The sequence below is a fragment of the Neofelis nebulosa genome, chromosome 17, assembly GCF_028018385.1.
Source record: "Neofelis nebulosa isolate mNeoNeb1 chromosome 17, mNeoNeb1.pri, whole genome shotgun sequence".
NCBI classification, from domain to species: Eukaryota; Metazoa; Chordata; class Mammalia; order Carnivora; family Felidae; genus Neofelis; species Neofelis nebulosa.
In genome coordinates, this window is record NC_080798.1 from 8013929 (window position 1) to 8034089 (window position 20161).

Sequence of the window (20161 nt, forward strand, 5' to 3'; positions counted from 1 at the left end):
GCTGTGTGCCCCATAGGGACCTCTTCCCTCTCTGGGTCCTTGAAGCTCCTTTGTCCTCCTCCTCCTGGATGTCAATGAATGAATGGGCGGTGGGGTGGATTTCCAGAAGATGTATCAAAGGCTCAGCATGACTGCATGCTTCCTTCTTCTCTCCCCTTTCACACAAGGGACAAACTGAGGCCCAGAAGCAGCAAGTCTTTCACCCTAGATTTCCCCCAGCCGTGAAGCCTCCAGGACCTGGGACTCTGACGTCCTAGCCCACGGTCTGTGGCACCCCCGGAGGGTTCCAATCAGAGCTCCCACAGTGCACCCAAGCTTCACACCCCCTTGGGTTCACACCAGGGGTCGAAATGCAAATGGTTGGGGGCCAACAGGTGACTGAGAAAAGCCACTGGGGTATGACAGCCGGGGGTGGCAGGGACTGGGGCCAACTGGGGAACAGAAGCCCCATTAGGAGTGGCTGCCACCCTCCTCCAGCCTCTCTGCACCGCAAAGCAGCCCGCTGTTGCCTGTTGCCGCGTTGTGCAAAGTTTTAGTGAAGGATCAGGCAAAATCTCCCTCACAGTGAACTACAGAAACCACCACCAGAGATCTGATCTGCCCCAAAGGGAGCCGGAAGGGTGGGGGTGGGGTACCAACTTGTGACCTCTGGTTAGAGATGACATGGGGAGGGCTGCCAAGATCACCCAGAAATCAGTTGAGTGGCCAGAATGCTCCCTAGCCTGGTCCTCCAGAGGGCATCCCAGGAAGGGAAGGGTCCCTATGAGAACTCAGGTCTGCTGGTGGGGTCCCCAAAGGGGCATAGCAGATGGAGAATCCCAGGGAGGCCCCCAGATGTGATTGCAGGATCCCAGATAGATAAGGGTATCCCAGAGGCGGCCTGGACAAGACAAGGTCCACTGAGGTCCCCTCTAAGCCTGACCAGGATGTTTTTAGACGTGACCAAAGGATCCCAGAGGCACCCTCGATGTGATTAGAGAATTCCAGACACAAGGAAGTGACAGTACGGCGGTTCCAGAGAATTAGGAGATTGCAAGATGACAAAGGTCATCATTTAGGGGGACTGGTAGGACAAGAGAGTCACAGATGGGCATAGAGATCTGAGACTTGATGAAGGGTTTCCGCAAGGCCCCCAGACCTAAGTAGGAGATCTCAGATCTGACAAGAGGGACTCAGGCATGAGAAAGGGATCCCAGAGAGACCCTCGACAAGGCACCCCCCTCCCTGTGTGACCATCCGTGGGCTCTCCCTTCCCAGATGAGATTAAGGGATCTCAGACACACAAGGGAGCTCAGAGGGGTCCCAGGCTTGGTTGGAGGATCTCAGACACCACAAGGGGATCCCAGAGAAGCTCTTGGGAATCTGGAATGACAGTCCTGCCCCTCCCCTCCACACAGACACACAGTATGGTCCTCTATGTGTCGCATAACCCAGACACGAGGATCCTGGGGATCCTGGACATGACAAGGAAATCCCAGAGGGGCCCCAGACACGATGGGGGAGGGGTGGTGTCCCAGAGGGGCCCTGGGCAGGGCTTAGGGATTATAGCAGCCCCCCTCCCCCCAGTGTGGGGAATCCACAGGTGCCGTGACCTAGGGTGTGGGGACGCCAACGTGACACAGGCGTGGAGCCCCTGACAGCCCCCACTGGGCTCAGGCCCGGCGGGCGGCCGGCAGCAGCGCACTGTCAAACTGGTAGGTGAGCTTGCGCTTGACCTTGCGGATCTCGCCGGTCTTGGCGTAGTTGCGGAGGGCGCGCGCCAGCTTCTGGTAGGTCATGCGCTTGCGGTTGCCCTTCTGCTGGCCCCAGCGGCGCGCCAGGAGCTCCTTGTGCTTGGAGGAGAATTGGAAGACCCCGGCGCCCGGCTCCACCCACCACACGCAGTGGCGCATGTCTCCGCGCGTCAGGAGCCCCAGCAGGAACTGGTACAGGCGGAGCTTCTTGCGGGCCCCTGTTGGGGGGCGGGGGGGGGGGGGGAGCCGGGGGGTTGGGGGGGTGCGTTAGGGGAGGTATCCCTTGGGCCCCGCCCCCACACCCACCCCAGTTCAAACCCCCGCCTCAACCCGAGCCCCAACAAGCCTCAGTCTCCAGGCCAGGAGAACTGGGGCGACGGAGGTGGCTGGCGTCTGCCTGCCTCCAGTGCGGCGTCCCCGCCCACCCCAGGCAACCTGCTCTCCTCCCTGAAGCTGTTACCCCTGAAGCTGTTGCTTTGTTCTGTCCCTCCTATAGATGAATCTGTGAAATGGGCTGACAGCGCTCCGCAAAGGGTTATATAAACAGGGAGCTGACTGGTGGCGAAGAGATCCGGAGTGGGTTTGAATTCACCTAGCCGTTTCTGGGCCCCTGAGGGACTGGGATCCTGGAAGAGACCAGGGGGTCTGACTCTGGGGCTCCTACAAGCAGCAAGGGCTCCACAAGGTGGAGACGGGGGTGGTTCATAGCAGGGCACTGGGTACAAGAACCCCAGGTCTGGTCTGCTATTTCCCAGCAGTGACCTTGAGGTGGTGACTTAACCTCTCTCTGAGCTGGAGCCTCCTCAGCTATAAATGAACCGTTCATGTGTGTGTGTGTGTGTGTGTGTGTGTGTGTGTGTGTGTGTGTGTGTGTTTTACTTTTACAAACCTTTGTGAAGCACTTAGTGCTGTGAGCTCGTTTAATCACTGTAACACCAGGAGTTGGGGCCGCTGCTGCTGCTGCTGCCCATTTTACAGAAGGGAAACTGAGACCCAGATAGGGAAAGTAACTAAGATCCTAATTTCTCAGGAGTTGAGCATAATGCACGTCAGGCGCCTGGGCGGAAGCAGGGGCCGATTAGCCGGGTGTTGATATGATTATTTCTGTTGCTATTGTGTCAATCATAAGGGTGAAGTCTTACTGACTGCTCACTCTGTGCCAAGAGCTGCTCTCACTCACCTGGGTTATCTCACTTAATCTCCCCGACCCCCAGGAAGAAACACTTCCTGCCATCCCCACTGTAGATAGGAAACCGAGGCAAAGAGGGGTAGAGTCATTTGCCCAGGGCCACACAGACAGCCAAGGGTGGACCCGGGAACGGCCCTCAATGCTGGAGGACGTAGTAAGCGCTTGGGAAGCCAAGCCATGGTGCCTTTAGCTCCCTCCCCCATCTGTGTCCGGAGCCCCCCCAACCCCACTTGCTCCTACATACCTGCCTCAGATCCCCTCCCTTCGGGGCCAGCCATGAGGGCCTCGTCCGACTCGCTGTCTGAAACCTCCAGGGTGGGACTGTCCAGCAGGAGATCCTCCTCCTCTGACAGCACAGGGCTGGGGTAGGGGGCATATGCCGGGGGGCCCACGGTCTGCAAAAGGTCAGGGTCACCTGCAGTCCAGGGACCCCCTTCCCTCCCTCCCTCTGCTGTCTTCCCTCAGCTTCCTCCTCGTGGGTCCCCACTGTGTCCCCCACTCCCCGCACACTCTCTTGACGGCCTGCACTCCGGCCTCGGTTCAGATCTCCAAGGCATGGCCAAGGGATGCCCGGGCCGCCTCCACGAAAGTGTGCCCATCACTGAGAATGGCACTCTACGCCGCCCCTCGGTCAGAGCCCGTGCCTCTGTTGTCTGGAGTGATAATGGCACTTAACCTCAGAGGCTTGTTAGAGGTCTTCACATACTGCTTGGCACCTGCTAAACCTCAATCAAATGATGGCGATGTTAATTGTGTCCCTGCCCCTCACCTGGCTGGTGAATTCCTCCGTGGGGTACGCTGGGAAGCTGGGCCCTGGGGCCTCTAGGCTGGGGGCCGGGTCGAGGCTCCCCATGGAGCTGTAGGTCGAGGGTCCGTAACAGAGCTGGACTCCCTGGGGGTGGCCGAAGTTGGCCACAGCTGGGTTGAAGGCTTCATACGAGGCGGCTGGGACAGCTGGACTGAGGTCCCAGCCCCACAGGGAGTCTGGGGGAGGGCACTGAGTCAGAAGCCAAGTCTGGCCTCAGCCCCTCCCACTCGAAGCCCCCTGCACAGAGGGGCCATTGTGGGCCATGCAAATCTCGGACCCCAGAATTTGCATGAGCAAGAGGCTGGGTGAGAAAAGGAAGGGGAGGAGGCCTGGAGACCTGGGCTAACCTTGTCCTGCTGAACTAGGTGACATCCTCCCCTGGGACTCAGCTCCCCCATCTGTGAAATGGGCCCAAGGTCCAGGTCAGGGGGTTGACTAGGCCAGGGCCACTCACCAGAAGCCCCCTCTGAGTCAGGGTAGCTGGGGTGCTTGCAGCTGTCCAGGTCGTAGAAGACGCCATCTGGGTACTGATGGGGTCGGGGGGAAGAAGAGGGGTCATCCCAGCCTTCGGGGAGCTCCCAACCCCCATTCTGGGCCAGTGGGAAGATTCTGACAGGGAGGGGGGAGAAGAAGGAAGAGGCTGGGAGAAGGAGAGAAAGAGACACACAGAAAGAAGAACACAAGAGACACAGAGACCAGGCACCAGAGACAGGGGCAAAGAGAGACATGCAGAGATGCCGGAAGAGGGAACAGAAGCGCACAGCAGGAACACACAGAATGACACAAACACAACACACAGAAGGAAAGATACAGGCAGAGACCCACAGAAACACAGAGACACGGGGTCTCAGAGAGGCACACAACTGTCAGCACCCTCTAAAGACTGTGGGCTCCCAGGAACCCCAACACCTGGGGCAAGTGTAGAAGAATTCCCCCAGGCTTGCCTGTCCCAGGGCTGGAAGTGTTTTTTTACAGAGGCAAAGAAAGTCTGACGCTTCTTTAATCCACCTCCGTATCACTCTGATCCATCCCAAGAATCATGTGTTGCTTTAGCAACGAGAGTAAAGACCAAAGCTGGACACGCGCCATCCCAAGGTAGCAGCAGTCTCATGCCTAGGTATTCCCCCCAGGGGACTGAAAACATATGTCCACCCAATAGCCTTGTTCAAGAACAATCAGAGCAGCTTTTCAAATAGCTCCCAGTGAGAAACAGCCCAAGTGCCACAGACAGGAGAATGGATGAACACAGGTGTGTGTGTGTGTGTGTGGCGGGGGAGGGGGCGCCCAGCAGAGTACTATACAGCAAGGAAAAAGAGCCAGTGTTGGGGCGCCCGGCTGGCTAAGTCAATAGACCATTAGAGCATGTGACACTTGCTCTAGGGTCGTGAGTTCAAGCCCCACGTTGGGGGTAGAGTTTACTTAAAACAACAACAAAAACAATGCCTGACATACACTGAAATGTTGATGAAGGAAGCCAGACCCCAAAAGGGACATCCTACATGATGTATTTCATATACAATTTGAAAACAGACAAAACTAATCAACTAATCTGTGTTGAAAAATATCCAGGGGCGGGGGTTGTTGGTTGGGAATCTTCCAGAAGGACGGAAATGTTCTATATCTTGCTCTGGTTAGCTGTTACACAGGTGTGTGCATGATGTAAAATCTCATTGGGCTGTACCCAAGATTTGTCACTTTACCAGCTTGTGTGTTATACCTCGATTTTTGTTAAAAAAAAAAAAAAAAAGCAAAAACTGGGGTGCCTGGGTGGCTCAGTTGGTTAAGTGTCCAACTCTTGATTTTAGCTCAGGTGCTGATCTCACGGTTCGTGAGCCTGCTTGGGATTCTCCCCCGCTCCCCCTGCCTCAAAAATAAATACATAACAGGGTCACAGAGACCACCATCCCTTGTCATGCCAAGGGCCTGAGAGCTGGAAAGAGACACCAGGAAAACTTCTGTGGAACATATATGGGGCAGGGAGGGGGCAGGTGAGGTGGAGATATGGAGATATGGAGGGAGAGTCAGAAAGACAGAGTGACAGGAAGGAATGGAAGGGGAAACTGAGGCAGGGAGGTCAAGGTGGGCCATCTGGGTCCCCCACCCTCCCTGATCCCCAGGGCCCCAACTCACCAGACAGCTGAAGTGTGGCCCGTCCTGCCTGGAGGGGAAGACACACAGGGGCATGTCAGGGGTGCCTTCGGCCACCTGAATCTCCCAAGTGGTTGGGAGCCCGTGCGGGGGGGGGGGGGGGGGGGGGAGGGGGAGGCTGCAGCTGTGACCACCACAGCTCTTCTGCTGTGTGTCCTTGTGTGAGACCAGCCCCACCACACTCAAGCGGGGCAGGAAGTGGGGGGTGGGGGGGAGCAGGCAAATGTCCCCCCTCCCCTGGGATTTGCATAGACAGAGGCTGGTTGGGGGCAGGGAAAGTGAAGGAGAGAAAGTCCCTGGAGAGCCGCTGTGGGCGTCACTGCCCAGGTGGGGGCAGGGAGGGGGCCTCCATCAGGGAGTCCGTGAAATGGGTCCACCTTGGACCAGAGGAGAGCCGGAGAGCCTCTGGGAAGAGATGGGAAGGAGATGGGAGAGGCGGGAAGGGAGGAAGGTGTGGAGAGAGACATTCATGGATGCAGGAAGTGGTTATGAGCCCCAGGGATAGACAGATAGGGTTGGGGGACAGACGGGGGAGACAGTAGGAAAGAAGACAGACAGACAGACAGACAGAGAAAGACCTGGAAAGAGACCGAGACAAAGACACGGAGACAGAGACAGAGAGGGAGCAAGAGGCAGAGAATAGAGCCCCAGGGGAAAAAAAAGACGGTGAGAGGCAGAGCGGGCAACAGTGAGCAAGCCAGGGGTACAGCGAGGCCTGGTGGGGGCCGGGGGTGCGACGTGGGGAGCCACCTGGGAGAGGCCGTCGGTGGGAGGGGAGACGGGCGAGCATTCCGAGGAAAGATTTCCGAGGTCCGAGAGAGACAGGGATAGGATGGAGGAAGGAAGCGGGGCTAGGAGAGAACAAGAGATCTAGGAGGGGCAAGAGGCAGTGTGGACCCCCTCCCTCCCACCCACCTGCCCCCTGGGGCAGAGTCCCAAGTGCAGGGGGACTCCTTCCTTTAGGGTCCCCCACACTTACTGTGCAGCCTCCAGGGCTAGCATGGTGGAGCCGGCTGGGTTTGCCGCCTGCCGCAGCCACCACCCCTATTTATACCTTGGCCCAGCCCCTTGGGGGGGGCAGGGGTGCCGGCCAGGCCCGCACAGAGCACAGCCCTCCTCGAAAATCCCCTCGGGGAGGGCCAGGGGAGGGGGCTGGATTGCACAACCCCTTGGTCACGTGGTAGAGAGGGCAGGCCCAGGGGCCATCTGGATTTGGGGATCCCCACAGTTGGGGTGGGAATGGGGGGCTGAGCCCAAGGGTGGATGGGAGAGGAGCTGGATTTGGGGGGATCCTAAGAAAGTAGAGAAGCCAAGCGTTCCTGAGGTCAGTAAAAGGGGGGGGGCAGCTCTGAACCCAGGAACTGGCCGGGGAGGGGGGGGGGGCATATGCCACTGAGCGGCAGGCTCGGGCACTGATGGGGTCTGAAGGCGAGGTGGGGTTGCCCGGACTCTGAGGAGTGGATGTGAACCGTGGGGAGAGAGGGTTCTGAGGAAAATCCAGGCCCAGAGCCTGCGAGGACCCTGAGGTGGAAAGATCGTGGGTGTGTGACATGGTGGGCGGGGGGGGGGGGGGGTCCCCTGGGTCGTGCCGGGCAGTGGGAGCTTCCGTTCCAGGGGCTGCCCCAGGCCTGGTGGAAACAGGTCAGCACCTGGAGGGCGGGGCGGTCCAGGCAGAGGATGTGTGGTTAGATGTTCACTCAGGCCCTTGAGGGAGGGTCCCAGGGGGAGACTGAGGCAGGACTGGCTTTTGTGGGGCTGGCAGCAGTGCCGGGAGCCCAGGCGTTCTTGGAGGGAAGGGGAGGAGTAGGTGGGGGGCCTCCTGGGGGTCAGGGGCTCCGGCTGAGTGGAAAGGACCCCCCCTGGCCAGGGTTCATGACAGCGGACCTTGTGCACCGGAGACCACAAAACACCAGGAAACAAGAGGCCTGAACTTTATTAACTTTCCACCAATCCGGCCCCCCAAGGCCCTGGTGGGAAGCCTGCCGAGGTCAGAGGTCACCAAGCCTCAGGGCCAGGAGGGCCAAAGCGTCTCAGAAGCTGCTCCTGGTCCTCCAGGTCCTTGCGCACCTTCTTGCGCATGTAGAAGATGGGGCAGTCCCGGCTGTGGGCGGGGTCGGGGTCAGGGTCAGGATCAGGGCGTCTGCCCGGCCCAGCAATGGGGTGGGGGCTGTTCCCAGGACTTTGACCCCCCCCACCCGCTGCCCACCCAACCCTCCCTCCAGGGGCAGGCTGTTTGCTCAGCGGGCATGGGGGGAGCCCTAACAGCGGGAGCCCGCAGGGGCGCTGGGCCACCAGCCGTATATCACCTGTCACCTGGCGTGGGAACCCGCCCCGCCCACCTGTTCCCTGGGGAAAGCCTGGCCCGCCCTGGGGGAGGGGGCCAGGACTGTTGTGTGTGTGTGTGTGTGTGTGTGTGTGTGTGTGTGCGCGCGCGCGCTCACGCGTGTGTGTACGAGAGTAGCAGAGAGAACTATGGCCGTTTCCTGGGCAGATACCAGGTGCCCAGCCCTGCCCCCTGAGCAGCAACCCCCCGCCCAACTAAGGCTGGGATGAGCACGGGCCTGTTTTGCAGGCCAGGACACTGAGGGTCAGCCACGGTGGTGGCGGCAGAGGGGGTGAAGGGCGCCTCCCGGGACCCTGGGGTCAGGTCCACAGGCCTTGGGAGCTGGGAGGGGCCCGGGCAGGACAGAGCGGGGGTGGCGGGCCCGCCAGACCTCTGTACCTGGTGCAGATGACATCCTCATGCAGGCTGCCCTGACAGCGCTGGCACTGTGTCCACAGGCGCGAGAAGCGCTCCTCCAGGGCATTCAGGTGCGACACCTGGGGACGAGAGCACCGCAGGGTGGCCCTGGCCCAGCGGACCCCTCCTCCCTTCCCCCTGTCCGCACGCAAACCCTCACCTCCTTCTGATACAGCTCCGACTCCCGAGGCTGGCAGAACTTGCACACGGCCCCTGGGGGAGGGGGTGGGTCAGCACAGGGGAGCTGGGGCAGAGCCAGGGCCCCCGGGCTGCCCTATCCCTGCCCCTTCCCCACCCGCTGCCCATCCCGGCTTCTGAAAGTCCCCGGAGACAAGAGAACAAGGGAGCAAGTGTGCGGGGGGGGAAAACTCCCCGGGGAACTCCCGGGGCGGGGGGGGGGGGCCCGGGACCCTCGAGGGGGTGCCCGTAAATGGGAGCCCCCACCCAGGGGCCCAGGCCTATCCGGGGTGGCACCGCCAGCCTGGACGGCAGGTGCCAGGGACCTGGGCGAGGGCAGAGCTGGGTGGAGCATGGGGGCCTGGGGCTGGGGGCTGGGCGGGGGGGGGGGGGGGCCAGAGCTCACCCTGGTGACTGAGGACAGTGCGGCAGCCGATGCAGCAGCTGTGGCGTTTGGCAAAGGCCAGAAGGCCGCCCACCTTGCCCGTGAGCACCGTCTTGCAGCGCGTGTGGTCACCCCCTGCAGGCGAGGGCAGGCAGTGGGCCCCGGTGCCCTCTGCGACCCCCGGTGCCCTCCTCCCTCCCCGGGCATGCCCCCTCAGTACTCAGCAGCACAGCCTCAGCGCGGCCCTCGCCCAGGATGGGCTCGAAGATGCGCAGGAGGGGCTTGGCGAGCTGCTGTTCCAGGTAGTACTGCGTGTCGATGGGCAGGCTGTGCTCCAGCACAAAGAGGGGGTCCTGCAAGCAGAGCGGCCAGGCGGGGTCACACCCGGGGGCCAGGGGCTGTGCTCAACAGCAGGCAGCGTGGTGACGGGCACTGGGAGCCACTGGGCTGGTGGGTTCCCCGGTTGTGCGTGTGGGCAGTGGTGTAGGGGAGTCCCTGGGGGCGGTCACCCTCCGGGGTGCTGCATCGAGGTGGGACACGGGTCTGGGATGGCAGCGGAGATTGTGAAGGGTCCTCTGGCCGTGAGCTGTGCTGCATGCTGGGGTCCACAGGTGGGGGTCCTCAGGACCCCAAGCAAGGGTCAGAGTTCACAGCTGAGGGGGTGTGCCAAGGTGGACAGCAGCTGGAAGTGAAAGCTAGAAGCCAAGATATGAGGAGGCAGGACAGGAACTGGGGACTGAGGAAGGGGTTGTGGGGATCAGAGGTCACTGGACATTGGGGTAGGAGGGGGAAGGACAGGAATCCAAGAGAATTATGGGCTGGAGAGCAAGGACCAGGTAGACACGCAAAGAGAGAGATGGAGAGATGTGATGTGCATGGTGAGGCTGGGTCTTCTTCTGCAGGGGGAGCGAGGGAGGGGTCAGACTATGGGGGGGGCCCTCCAGAGGGCACGGGAGGCCTGGGAGAAAGGCATCAGGGAGCCAACTCCCAGGGGTGTGCTGGGGGCGGTTCTCAGGACCCTGTGGGGCCCACAGAGGGAAACACCCTCCCCGCAGGGCTTGGAAAGCAGAAGTGAGAGCAGAGGGGAGCTGGGCGGAGCGGGCAGCCCAGGTGGGCCTGACCTCGGACTTCATGTAGGCAGCCACGCCCTTGGCAGCGCCGATGATCACGTAGGGGACACGGTCGCCCAAGCTGGGCGCACTCCCGGGGTCCCGCTTCCTCATCCTGCGGGGAGACCGGGGCGGCGGGGCGGGTGAGGGCAGGTGGGATGGCGGGGGCGGACAGGGCTGTAGGAAGTGGTGCCCAGCTGGCAGGAGGGGGCTATTTCTGGACAGCCCTGCACCCCTCCCACTGGGCGGACCTCTCGGCCAGTTCCACGTGGGCCTGCTTGCCGGCGTAGTCAGAGGCCGCGCGGGTCAGCTCCTTGGTGATGACGAGCTGGGAGATGTCAATGCGGTTACACAGCAGGTCTGAGATGACGTCCTGTGCGTGGGCCACGGCACCCGCGGGGTCTCTGCAGGGCCGGGATGGGGAGGTCACCAGTGGCTGCTGAGGGCCAGAGTGTGCTCTCGCGGATGAGGCCCAAGGCGGGGAGGGACCCAGCCAGGCCACAGGCTGCAAAGTGGCAGAGGCGGGGCCTAGACCCACAGCTGTCCAACCCCACATTCTTTCCACCGTTCCACCACGGAGGACAAGCTGGGCCCGACACCTGTGTCCCCAGGGGAGGAGGGGGCTGGGGGCTCCTGGGTCTGAGGGAGAGGGGCTGGGGCACGGCCTGGGGCTGAGGGGAGGTTCCCACCCACCGGTCGATGAGCAGGCGGCGCAGGGAGGCGGTGACAAGGTTGGCCACGAGGGGGCAGTTGTCCCGACGCACAGCCTCCAGACCCTTGCAGTCCATGCGGTCGTGAGCGTCCGGCCGGGAGGAGAAAAGCAGGCCAGCATACCGCTTCTTGCTGATGAGCAGGTAGGGAAAGTAGACCTAGGGAGGGACCCGTGGCTGAGACCCTCAAGACCTCCTGACTCCTGAGACTTCCCTCAGAAACGGACACACAGGGCTGGTCCATGTGATACAGGATTGGGGCCCTGGGACAGATGGATCCCAAGATCTCAAGACCCCCGTGCCTGAGCCTGGGCACACCTCAGCATTCCAGGGATCTCAAATCTGGAAACTAGAGACAGCCCCTAAAACAAGACCCAGTCATGAAGTGAAGCCTGGAGGGCCCCAAATCTGGATCTGGGACAGACCTGAGGCAGACAGGGGTACAAGGCAGCACCTCCCTCCACCCCAAGGAGCTGAGACTAAGGCCCAGGAGGGAGCCCTGAGGCAGGGAGGCCCAAATTGGGGAGGCTCTAAATTTGAGAGCAGGTGTACCCAAGACCTGATCTCCAAGTTTGAACCCTGGAGTCCCCAGACCCCAAGCCTGATTTCCTGCTGGGAGCCAAGCAGCACCGGCCAATGGTGCCCTGATGCAGGATTCACCCCGGTCAGGGTTCCCACCACCCAAGGCAGCCCCCACACCCAAAACCAGAGGCGATCCAAGACTGACAAGTTTCCAAAAAAACAGACACTGTCCTGCATCACAAAGCCCAAGGCTTTAAGTTTCCAAACTCAGAAGAATCCAGGCCCCCAAATACCCCCAAACCGGGACCTACAGAATGTGAAGCATGGGATACTCAGAGTACCCAGATCAGGGCACCCCCAAAATGGACAGCCCCCGAGGGCCACTGGGGGCTCCAGATGCTGACATCTCCAGATGTGAGGGGAACCGCACGCGAATGCGGGCGCTGAGAATCAGAGACCCTCTGAAACTTGCGAGACCCATCTGGCCACTCCAGCCCTGAGGGGGGCTCCCACTTACCTTTTCAAACTCGAGCCGGATAGGCGGGGGGAAGTGGCCTGACACCCAGTCCGCAGCCTCCCGCCCCAGGGCCATTGCCTCGGCCACAGAAGAGACACCAAATCGGCACATGACTGAGTCAGTGTCACCATACACCACCTGGGGAGGGACGTATATGACTGGGAGGCATGGAGAGATGGGGGCCAAGCCCCTGCAACTCCCCTGACCCAGCCCCATCTCTGGGCAGTGGGAGGGGCGGCCTCTGACCTTGGCATTGGTGTCATAGCCATTCTCCACCGTGTACTTGGACTCCACCAATTGCTTTGTTTTCTCAATCATCTGGCGCCCAAAGCCGGTAACGCTCTGTCAGGGAGAGAACCACGCAGTGAGGACCCAGGAGTCCTGGGCTCAGGGTGCCACTTCCGCTACTTCCTGGGGGCGTGGGCTTGGGTGAGTCACTCTGCCCCTCTGGGCCTTGATGCCCAAATCTACAAAACGCGGCTACTAAGCTCCTTTTCAACCATCTGTTGGAAAGAACTGGGTCGCGAGCCCAGAGCTCTAGGCACAGAGGAGGAAGGTCTGCAAAGGATGAGTGTTAGAAAGGCTAAAGCCGGAAGAGGCCATCAGCACGCTGTTTGTTTCCTGCCACGGAGGTGCTGTGACATGTGGTAACATTGCAGGCAGTTCTCCATGGTGCAGGAGCACTGACGTTCCCGGCCCCCACCCCGAAAGCCAGCAGTGCAACCCCCAAATCCTTGGGCAACCAGAAATGAGCCTACATACTGTCAAATGCCCCCTCAGAGTAGGGGGATGTGCCAGGCTCATGGAGAAACTTCCCGACAATCTTACTTTACAAATAAGGGAACCGAAGGGGAGCCTTCAACTGAAGGTCGAGCTTCAGACTGTGGTGCAGATCATCATCTCATAGATCATGAGCCCCATATCAAGCTCTGTGCTGATAGCTCAGAGCCTGGAGTCTGCTTTGGATTCTGTGTCTCCCTCTCTCTCTCTCAAAAATAAATAAACATTAAAAAATGCCCGGGGCGGGGCGCCTGGGTGGCTCAGTCGGTTAAGCTTCTGACTTCAGCTCAGGTCATGATCTCGCGGTCCGTGAGTTCGAGTCCCACGTCGGACTCTGTGCTGACAGCTCAGAGCCTGGAGCCTGCTTCAGATTCTGTGTCTCCCTTTCTCTCTGCCCTCCCCTGCTCATGCTCTGTCTCTCTCTGTCTCAGAAATAAATAAAAACGTTAAAAAATTTTAGGAAAAAAAAAAAAAATGCCCGGGGCACACACCAAGGAGAGACGGGTGTGACTCTTCTGCTTTTGTTTGTTTGGATCCAGTCAGAAGATCTCTGTCTTTTAACTGGAGCATTTAGGTGACTTACATTTAGTATAATTACTGAACATATCTGGGCTTAAATGTTCACCACTTTACTATATGCTTTCTGCTTGTTGCACCTGTTCTATGTTCCTTTTTCTTTCCTTCATCCTTTTCTGGAATGATTCAGTATTTTGTTTGTTTGTTTGTTTGTTTGATCTCCCTGCCCCTATAAGCCTGAGAGACAGCAATAAGGAAAAAGGCAAAGAAACACAGGGAAGGATGAAGAGGGAAAAGACAGAGGGACATGACCAGGAAGCGGTGGCCCTGATGAGGAAGCCCCAAGGGAAGCAAAGCCAAGTCCTCCTGGCCTGGCCTCTGCTTCGGGGCTGGAGTCTGACAGCCAAACACCCACCTCTCTCTACCAGGGAGCCTGGGGGAGGCCCACAGAGACTTATGAAAGGCCAATGAGAGCAATATGGGCGGGATGCACTATAGGAGGAAACTTGCCCAGAAAGAGCCCTGGCTCTTGGCTGGCTCCTGGGAGGGAACCTGAAGCCCTTGGAACGTCCTGCCTAAAAGAGTGTCTTTGTTCACCTAGGACCTTGGACTGTGCTGACAGTGTGACTCATGGTGAGGCCTCGGGCCACACGCTAGCAGCCTGACCTCTCTGCAGGGGCTGGAGACTGAGTAACGAAGGTCGGTCACACAGATGCTCCATGCCTACGTGACCAGCCCCCAGTAAAAACCCAGGACACTGAGGCTCAGTGAGCTTCCCTAGTTGGCAACACTCCATGCGTGTTGTCACACATCAACGCCGGGAGAAATAAACACTGTCTGCATGATTCCACTGGTGGAGACAAATTGGAAGTTCCATGCCTTTTCCCCTGGCTGATTTTAATCTCTATCCTTTAATTGTATTAAGCCATAATTGTGAGTAGGACAGCTTTTCTGAGTTCCTGGAGTCCTTCTAGCAGATCACTTGAGGTGAGGGTGGTCTTGGGGGCCCCTGAACTGAAGATGGGTGGGTGTGTGCATAGGCCTCTCCCACCAAAAAGCCCCGCCGCTGGCAATTCTTCCAAGCCTTCCCTCCAGAGCCACATGAGGAACGATATAACGCCTAGATACAGAGGGAGCTTCCTGGGGCTGGAAGTAACCAAGCCTGGAATGTGCCGAGACCCAAACTCCAGGGGAAGGGGCTGGGCAGGAAGGCCCTTCTAAGGCTCTCTTAAGCCAGGAGCTGAGGCCCTGATCCCAGCTTGGCAGAACCTCGGACTCAGACCCTCTGTGGTCTGACCGTGGATGTTTTTCTGTCCGAGCAGCAGAGCTGCGTCCGGTGAACAGGCCGAGAACACAGCTGGGAGGTGAGGCGGTGGGCTTTTCTGCCCATGTTCCCTCTCAGAGCAGAGCACTGACCAAGCATCTTCACACCCGGGGCAGGAAGAGGTATCCGCGCACCTGCTCCTTCAGTGACGGAGCACACACGGCAAATCAAACGTCAGAGGCTGGCTGTGCTATTGGGCACCACCCCAGCCCCCATGAGCAGACACACGGCCCCATCCTCTCATTTGGAGGCAGGGGACCTGCTCTCCACTCCCCCACCCTCATGGGGCCCAGGGGAGAGGTGGGTGGGGTCTTCAGGTGGACTGTGAGAGATTAAATGAATGAGCAATGAACAAAGCCTCTGCTCATCACCCCTACGCCCCTGCCACGGCTTCAACTGTCTGCAGAGCCCTCGGCACCAACTGCCTTCCCACATCTGCTGCTGTCACCATCTGCGTGACCACGAAGCTGCACACCGCACAAGAGCAGGAACTCTCATCCGTTTTGCCACCTGCTGGACCCACACAGGACGTTCGGCGAGCGTTTGTTCAACAAATGAATGAACCAAACACTCACGCGTCCCCTCTCCCGAAAGCTGGCAAGTTGGTTCTCCCAGGGAGGGGCTGTGTGCCCCCCACCTTCCACCGTGGGAACTGGGCACTCACCTGTGAGATCTCCAGGCACGGCAGCTTGCCCACCTGGGCACCAGTGAAGCCGTATACAGAGTTGGCGCTCACTTTGAGCGCCAGCTGCCGCCCATCCAACACCTGCCGACGCAGGGGGTCTGTCTCTTTGGCCAGCTCAGCCTTGGCCCTGGAGAGAGAGGAAGCACAGGCCACTGAGGCAGCGTCCCATATCTCAGGGAAAGATAAGAGGCCCTGGCCTGGGCACTGGTCAAGGTGCCTTTCTAGAAATGGGTGCCATGTACAGTTGTGCAGGCTGTGTACTACACAGAGGTGTCCAGCAGAGGGGGCAAAGGGGAGCCATCTGGAGGGGTGTCTTGTTCTAATTCATACACCGTGACAGTTAATGTGTGGCACGGCAACCCTGGGGTGACCCACGAGAGACAGACTGGTGAGGAGCCTCGGCAAGTCTGAGCTCTGAGAAGGGGTGGGTGGGGCGCTCAAGAACCCACCTCTTCCGGGCGCTGAGAAGGTTCTCCAGGATCTGGGGCAGGAGGCCCTTCCGCACTGACGTCTTCACAAACTCATCCCCTGTGGGTGTCTTGATGAACTGATCCTCTGTCAGGCTGAGGCGGAGGACGCCAGGCGGTGATGCCCAGCCTCCCCACCTCCTCCCCTCGAGACCCCCTCAGGCTCTCCCCACCTCTCAAGTCTCTCCTCTACTCCCCTTCCCATCTGGGTCCCAGGCCTGGGGTCCCCAAGATTAAAAAGGTGCCATACCCCAGTTTTTGGGCGGCCCCGGGCCGCAGGAGTGTGGTGTAGCACAGGTTGTGGGCCATCATGATGGACGGGTACAGAGAGGAGAAGTCTAGTGTGGCGATGGGGACATCGTAGTACCTGGGCGGGGGGGGGGGGGGGGGGGGGGGGAGGGGCGGAGTCAGGGCCGGAAGCCCCGAGCCGCCCCCACCCAGACACAGGGTCATACCCTTTGAGGGGCTCGATGACCGTGGCTCCCGTGTAGTCCTCGACACCTTCTGTCTTTACCACGGGCATCAGCAGCCCCTCGCGCATGGCCTGGGAGGGGAGAAGGTGGAAAATGGAGGCAGGCCCAGGTGGGGCAGCGCGTCAGGTGTCGTGGCCCAGAGGCCACAGCGAGTGACTGAGTGACCAAGTGACTGGAGGCCGGGAGCGGGGACTTGCCAGAGCACTGGGATGCCCACCCTCAGCTCCGCCCACTGACCTGCCGCAGCAGCTGGGACACGACCTTGACCTGCTGGCCGCGGGTGAGCAGATAGCCAAGGGGCACGCCGGTGACGCGCGCCATCTCCATGGCGTTCACCAGCACCATGAGCCGCTCCAGCAGCCGCAGGGGCAGGAAGGCGTCCTTGAGGCAGTACACGGCCAGGCGGCGGCGTGTCTGGTCGTTCCCGTTCTGGGGACAGGCATGGAGGGCATCAGGGGGTGGGCGGGCAGCCGTTGAGGGCTCAGGGGTCAGGGAGAGGGCGAGGGTCTGGGTGCGGAGTGGGCAGAGCTGGGGGTCGGGGAGCTGCGGGGTCAGAGGGCAAGGGAGCAGTCTGATGGGCGAGTGTGGGCTAGAGGCGGGGGCAGGACAAGGGAATAAGGTCACAGTGCCAGAGGTTACACGAGGAGTCACATCTGCCGGGTGAGGTCACAGATCAGAGGCAAGAGGTTAAGGTGAGAGTCGGGAGAACAGCTGGGAGATCGCAGCCCAAGGTCAGGAAGGTGGGCTGCTGGGGTCAGAGAATTAGACGGAAGAGTAAGGTCAGAGGCCGGGGGCAGGGAGCGGAGGTGTGAGGTCGGGGCAGGCGGGAGGGGGGGTCAGAGGTCACAGGAAAGGCACCTGCAGGTCGGTGATGATGCTGTGCTGGACATCCTCTTTCTGCTCGCCCAGGAAGTGGAAGCTCACGGCGTTGAGCGTGTAGGAGCGGAGCTTATACTCTCGCAGTAACACCTGCAGTGGGGAGGGGGAGCGGGGGCGCAGGGTGGGCCCAGGGCCCGGGCAGCAGCCCCACGAGGGCGGGCACCCGCCCGGCCCCGCGCGCGTACCTGCAGCATGTCCATCTGCACGCGGCCCACCATGCTGACCACCTTGCTGTCCCGCCGGCCGGTCTGCTTGGACTGGAAGGACGAGTCCCGGATGGTGGAGCGGAGGCCAGACACGCGGCCCAGGAAGGGGAACGACTCCACCTGGGGACACAGCACCAGGGAGGGGCGGAGGCTGCAGTGGGCAACGGCCGGCCCGGATCTGGGATCTCTGGGGCCGTGCCAAAGGAATGCAGACCACACGAGCCACCACCACGAAACCCACGACGCCACCCTCTTCCTGCTGGGAGCTGGGGCTGGGCGGGCAGAAGCAGGGGGAGCTCTGATGCAGAAAGACGCTCTGGGGCTGGGTGGGCATGGACTGTAGGGAGACAGGAGGTCAGGACGGCTGCAGGGCTGAGGGGGGCAGGCATGGTGCCCAGTGGCTGGAGAGCTGCACCCAGATGGGCAGCAGAGGAGGAACAGATTTGGGGACGAGGCTGAGCTGAGTGGGGGGAGGGGTCTGGGGGACAGCTAGGTGGGCGCACAGCAGGGGGCAGCACAGAGAGCTGGGTCTGAGGCCAGGACAGGAGGTGGCGTGGGAGGGACAGGGTAGAGAGGGGAGGCCTGAGCTGGAGAAGTAGCAGGGCAGGGGTGCAGAGGACAGGGGAGCAGTGTCTCCGTGTATAAATGCCAGACTGAGAGGGATGGACTCCTTCCCAGAGCTCTTGGGGGCCATAAACACAATTTAAAAAAATTAGTTTTAATGTTTATTTACTTTTGAGAGAAAGAGAGAGAGAGAGAGAGAGAGAGAGAGAGAGAGCGAGCACGAACAGGTGAGGGGCAGAGAGAGAGGAAGACACAGAATCCGAAGCAGGGACCTGGTTCTGAGCTGTCAGCACAGAGCCCGACATGGGACTTGAACCCACTAACCGAGATCATGAATTGAGCCAGAGTCGTAAGCTTAACTGACTGAGCCACCCAGGTGCCCCACAATTTTTTTAAATACATATATTTTTATTCACAAAAACAAACTCAAAATGGATAAAGGACCTGAATGTGAGATAGGAAACCATCAAAACCCCAGAGGAGAAAGCAGGGAAAAACTTCTCTGAACTCAGCCGCAGCAATTTCTTACTTGACACATCCCCAAAGGCAAGGGAATTAAAAGCAAAAATGAACTATTGGGACCTCATGAAGATAAAAAGCTTCTGCACCTCAAAGGAATCAACAAAACTAAAAGGCAACCAACGGAATTGGAAAAGATATTTGCAAACGACATTATCGGACAAAGGGCTAGTATCCAAAGTCTATAAAGAGCTCACCAAACTCCACACCCGAAAAACAAATAACCCAGTGAAGAAATGGGCAGAAAACATGAATAGACACTTCTCTAAAGAAGACATCCAGATGGCCAACAGGCACATGAAAAGGTGCTCAACGTCGCTCCTCATCAGGGAAATACAAATCAAACCCACACTCAGATATCACCTCACGCCAGTCAGAGTGGCCAAAATGAAAACAGGAGACTATAGATGCTGGAGAGGATGTGGAGAGACGGGAACCCTCTTGCACTGTTGGTGGGAATGCAAACTGGTGCAGCCGCTCTGGAAAACAGTGTGGAGGTTCCTCAGAAAATTAAAAATAGACCTACCCTATGACCCAGCAGTAGCACTGCTAGGAATTTACCCAAGGGATACAGGAGTGCTGATGCATAGGGGCACTTGTACCCCAATGTTTATAGCAGCACTCTCAACAATAGCCAGATTGTGGAAAGAGCCTAAATGTCCATCAACTGATGAATGGATAAAGAAATTGTGGTTTATATACACAGTGGAGTACTATGTGGCAATGAGAAAGAATGAAATCTGGCCTTTTGTAGCAACGTGGATGGAACTGGAGAGCGTTATGCTAAGTGAAGTAAGTCATACAGAGGACAGATTCCATATGTTTTCACTCCTATGTGGATCCTGAGAAACTTAACAGAAGACCATGGGGGAGGGGAAGAAAAAAAAATGGTTAGAGAGGGAGGGAGCCAAAGCATAAGAGACTCCTAAAAACTGAGAACAAACTGAGGGTTGATGGGGGGTGGGAGGAAGGGGTGGGTGGGTGATGGGTACTGAGGAGGGGACTTGTTGGGATGAGCACTGGGTGTTGTATGGAAACCAATTTGACAATAAATTTCATAATAAATAAATAAATAAATAAATTTTTAAGTTTAATTATTTTGAGAGAGAGGGTGAGAGAGCACAAGCTGGGGAAGAGCAGAGAGAGAGAGAGAGAGAGAGAGAGAGAGAGAGAGAGAGAATCCCAAGCAGGCTCCGCACTGTCAGCACAGAGCTGGATGTGGGGCTCAAAGTCACAAACTGTGAGATCATGACTTGAGCCGAAATCAAGAGTCGAACGCTTAACCAACTGAGCCATCCGGGCACCCCAACATGATTTTTAAAATACCATTTTATTGTACTTTTTTAAGTACGCTCCATGCCCAATATAGGGCTTGAACTCACGACCCTGAAAATCAAGTTGCACACTCTACCAACAGAGGCAGCCAGGCGCCCCAAACGTGATTTTAATTTTTCATCACGTAACTGGCCAAACATAAGGAAAAGGAGGAAACGATACAACATAACCACTGTTGTGAGTTGAATTGTTGTCAACATCAATCCAAGATGTTGAAGTCCTAACCTCCACACCTCAGAACGTAACCTCTTTGGAAACAGGGTCTCTACAAGTAATCAAGTTGAGATCATCAGGGTTGGCCCTGACCCAAGACCACAGTGTCCTTAGAAAAAGAGGAAATTTGGGCAGAGATATGCCCAAATTAGAAGACAAGCT

General features: G+C 58.7%; 2 protein-coding genes across 3 annotated transcripts in view; both read right to left on the minus strand.

The window, feature by feature from the left end:
* Positions 1-1030: 1030 nt before the first annotated feature.
* Positions 1031-6957, minus strand: SPIB (Spi-B transcription factor). Of its 2 annotated transcripts, XM_058708487.1 has the most exons (6): positions 6858-6957; positions 5861-5888; positions 4185-4257; positions 3692-3906; positions 3167-3317; positions 1031-1951 (listed from the first exon to the last, which is right to left on the minus strand). In XM_058708487.1, the coding sequence occupies exons 1-6, from the start codon at positions 6878-6880 to the stop codon at positions 1653-1655; spliced, it is 789 nt and encodes a 262-aa protein (XP_058564470.1). In that variant the 5' UTR covers positions 6881-6957; the 3' UTR covers positions 1031-1652. The 2 variants fall into 2 exon arrangements, with proteins under 2 accessions (XP_058564470.1, XP_058564469.1); XM_058708486.1 differs by lacking the exon at positions 6858-6957 and having other exon boundaries at positions 5861-5914.
* An 836-nt stretch (positions 6958-7793) lies between these two features.
* The window catches only part of POLD1 (DNA polymerase delta 1, catalytic subunit), a 29485-nt gene continuing 17117 nt past the window's right edge, over positions 7794-20161 (minus strand). Inside the window, exons 11-27 of the mRNA XM_058708302.1 lie at positions 17348-17488; positions 17142-17252; positions 16521-16712; positions 16266-16354; positions 16061-16177; positions 15793-15906; positions 15323-15470; positions 12285-12380; positions 12039-12176; positions 10983-11158; positions 10541-10693; positions 10302-10404; positions 9401-9533; positions 9202-9315; positions 8779-8831; positions 8601-8698; positions 7794-7979 (exon numbers count right to left, since the gene is read on the minus strand). Coding sequence (XP_058564285.1) covers positions 7874-7979; positions 8601-8698; positions 8779-8831; positions 9202-9315; positions 9401-9533; positions 10302-10404; positions 10541-10693; positions 10983-11158; positions 12039-12176; positions 12285-12380; positions 15323-15470; positions 15793-15906; positions 16061-16177; positions 16266-16354; positions 16521-16712; positions 17142-17252; positions 17348-17488 — 2082 coding nt within the window. The 3' untranslated portion in view covers positions 7794-7873. The remainder of the gene's footprint in view (positions 7980-8600; positions 8699-8778; positions 8832-9201; positions 9316-9400; positions 9534-10301; positions 10405-10540; positions 10694-10982; positions 11159-12038; positions 12177-12284; positions 12381-15322; positions 15471-15792; positions 15907-16060; positions 16178-16265; positions 16355-16520; positions 16713-17141; positions 17253-17347; positions 17489-20161) is intronic.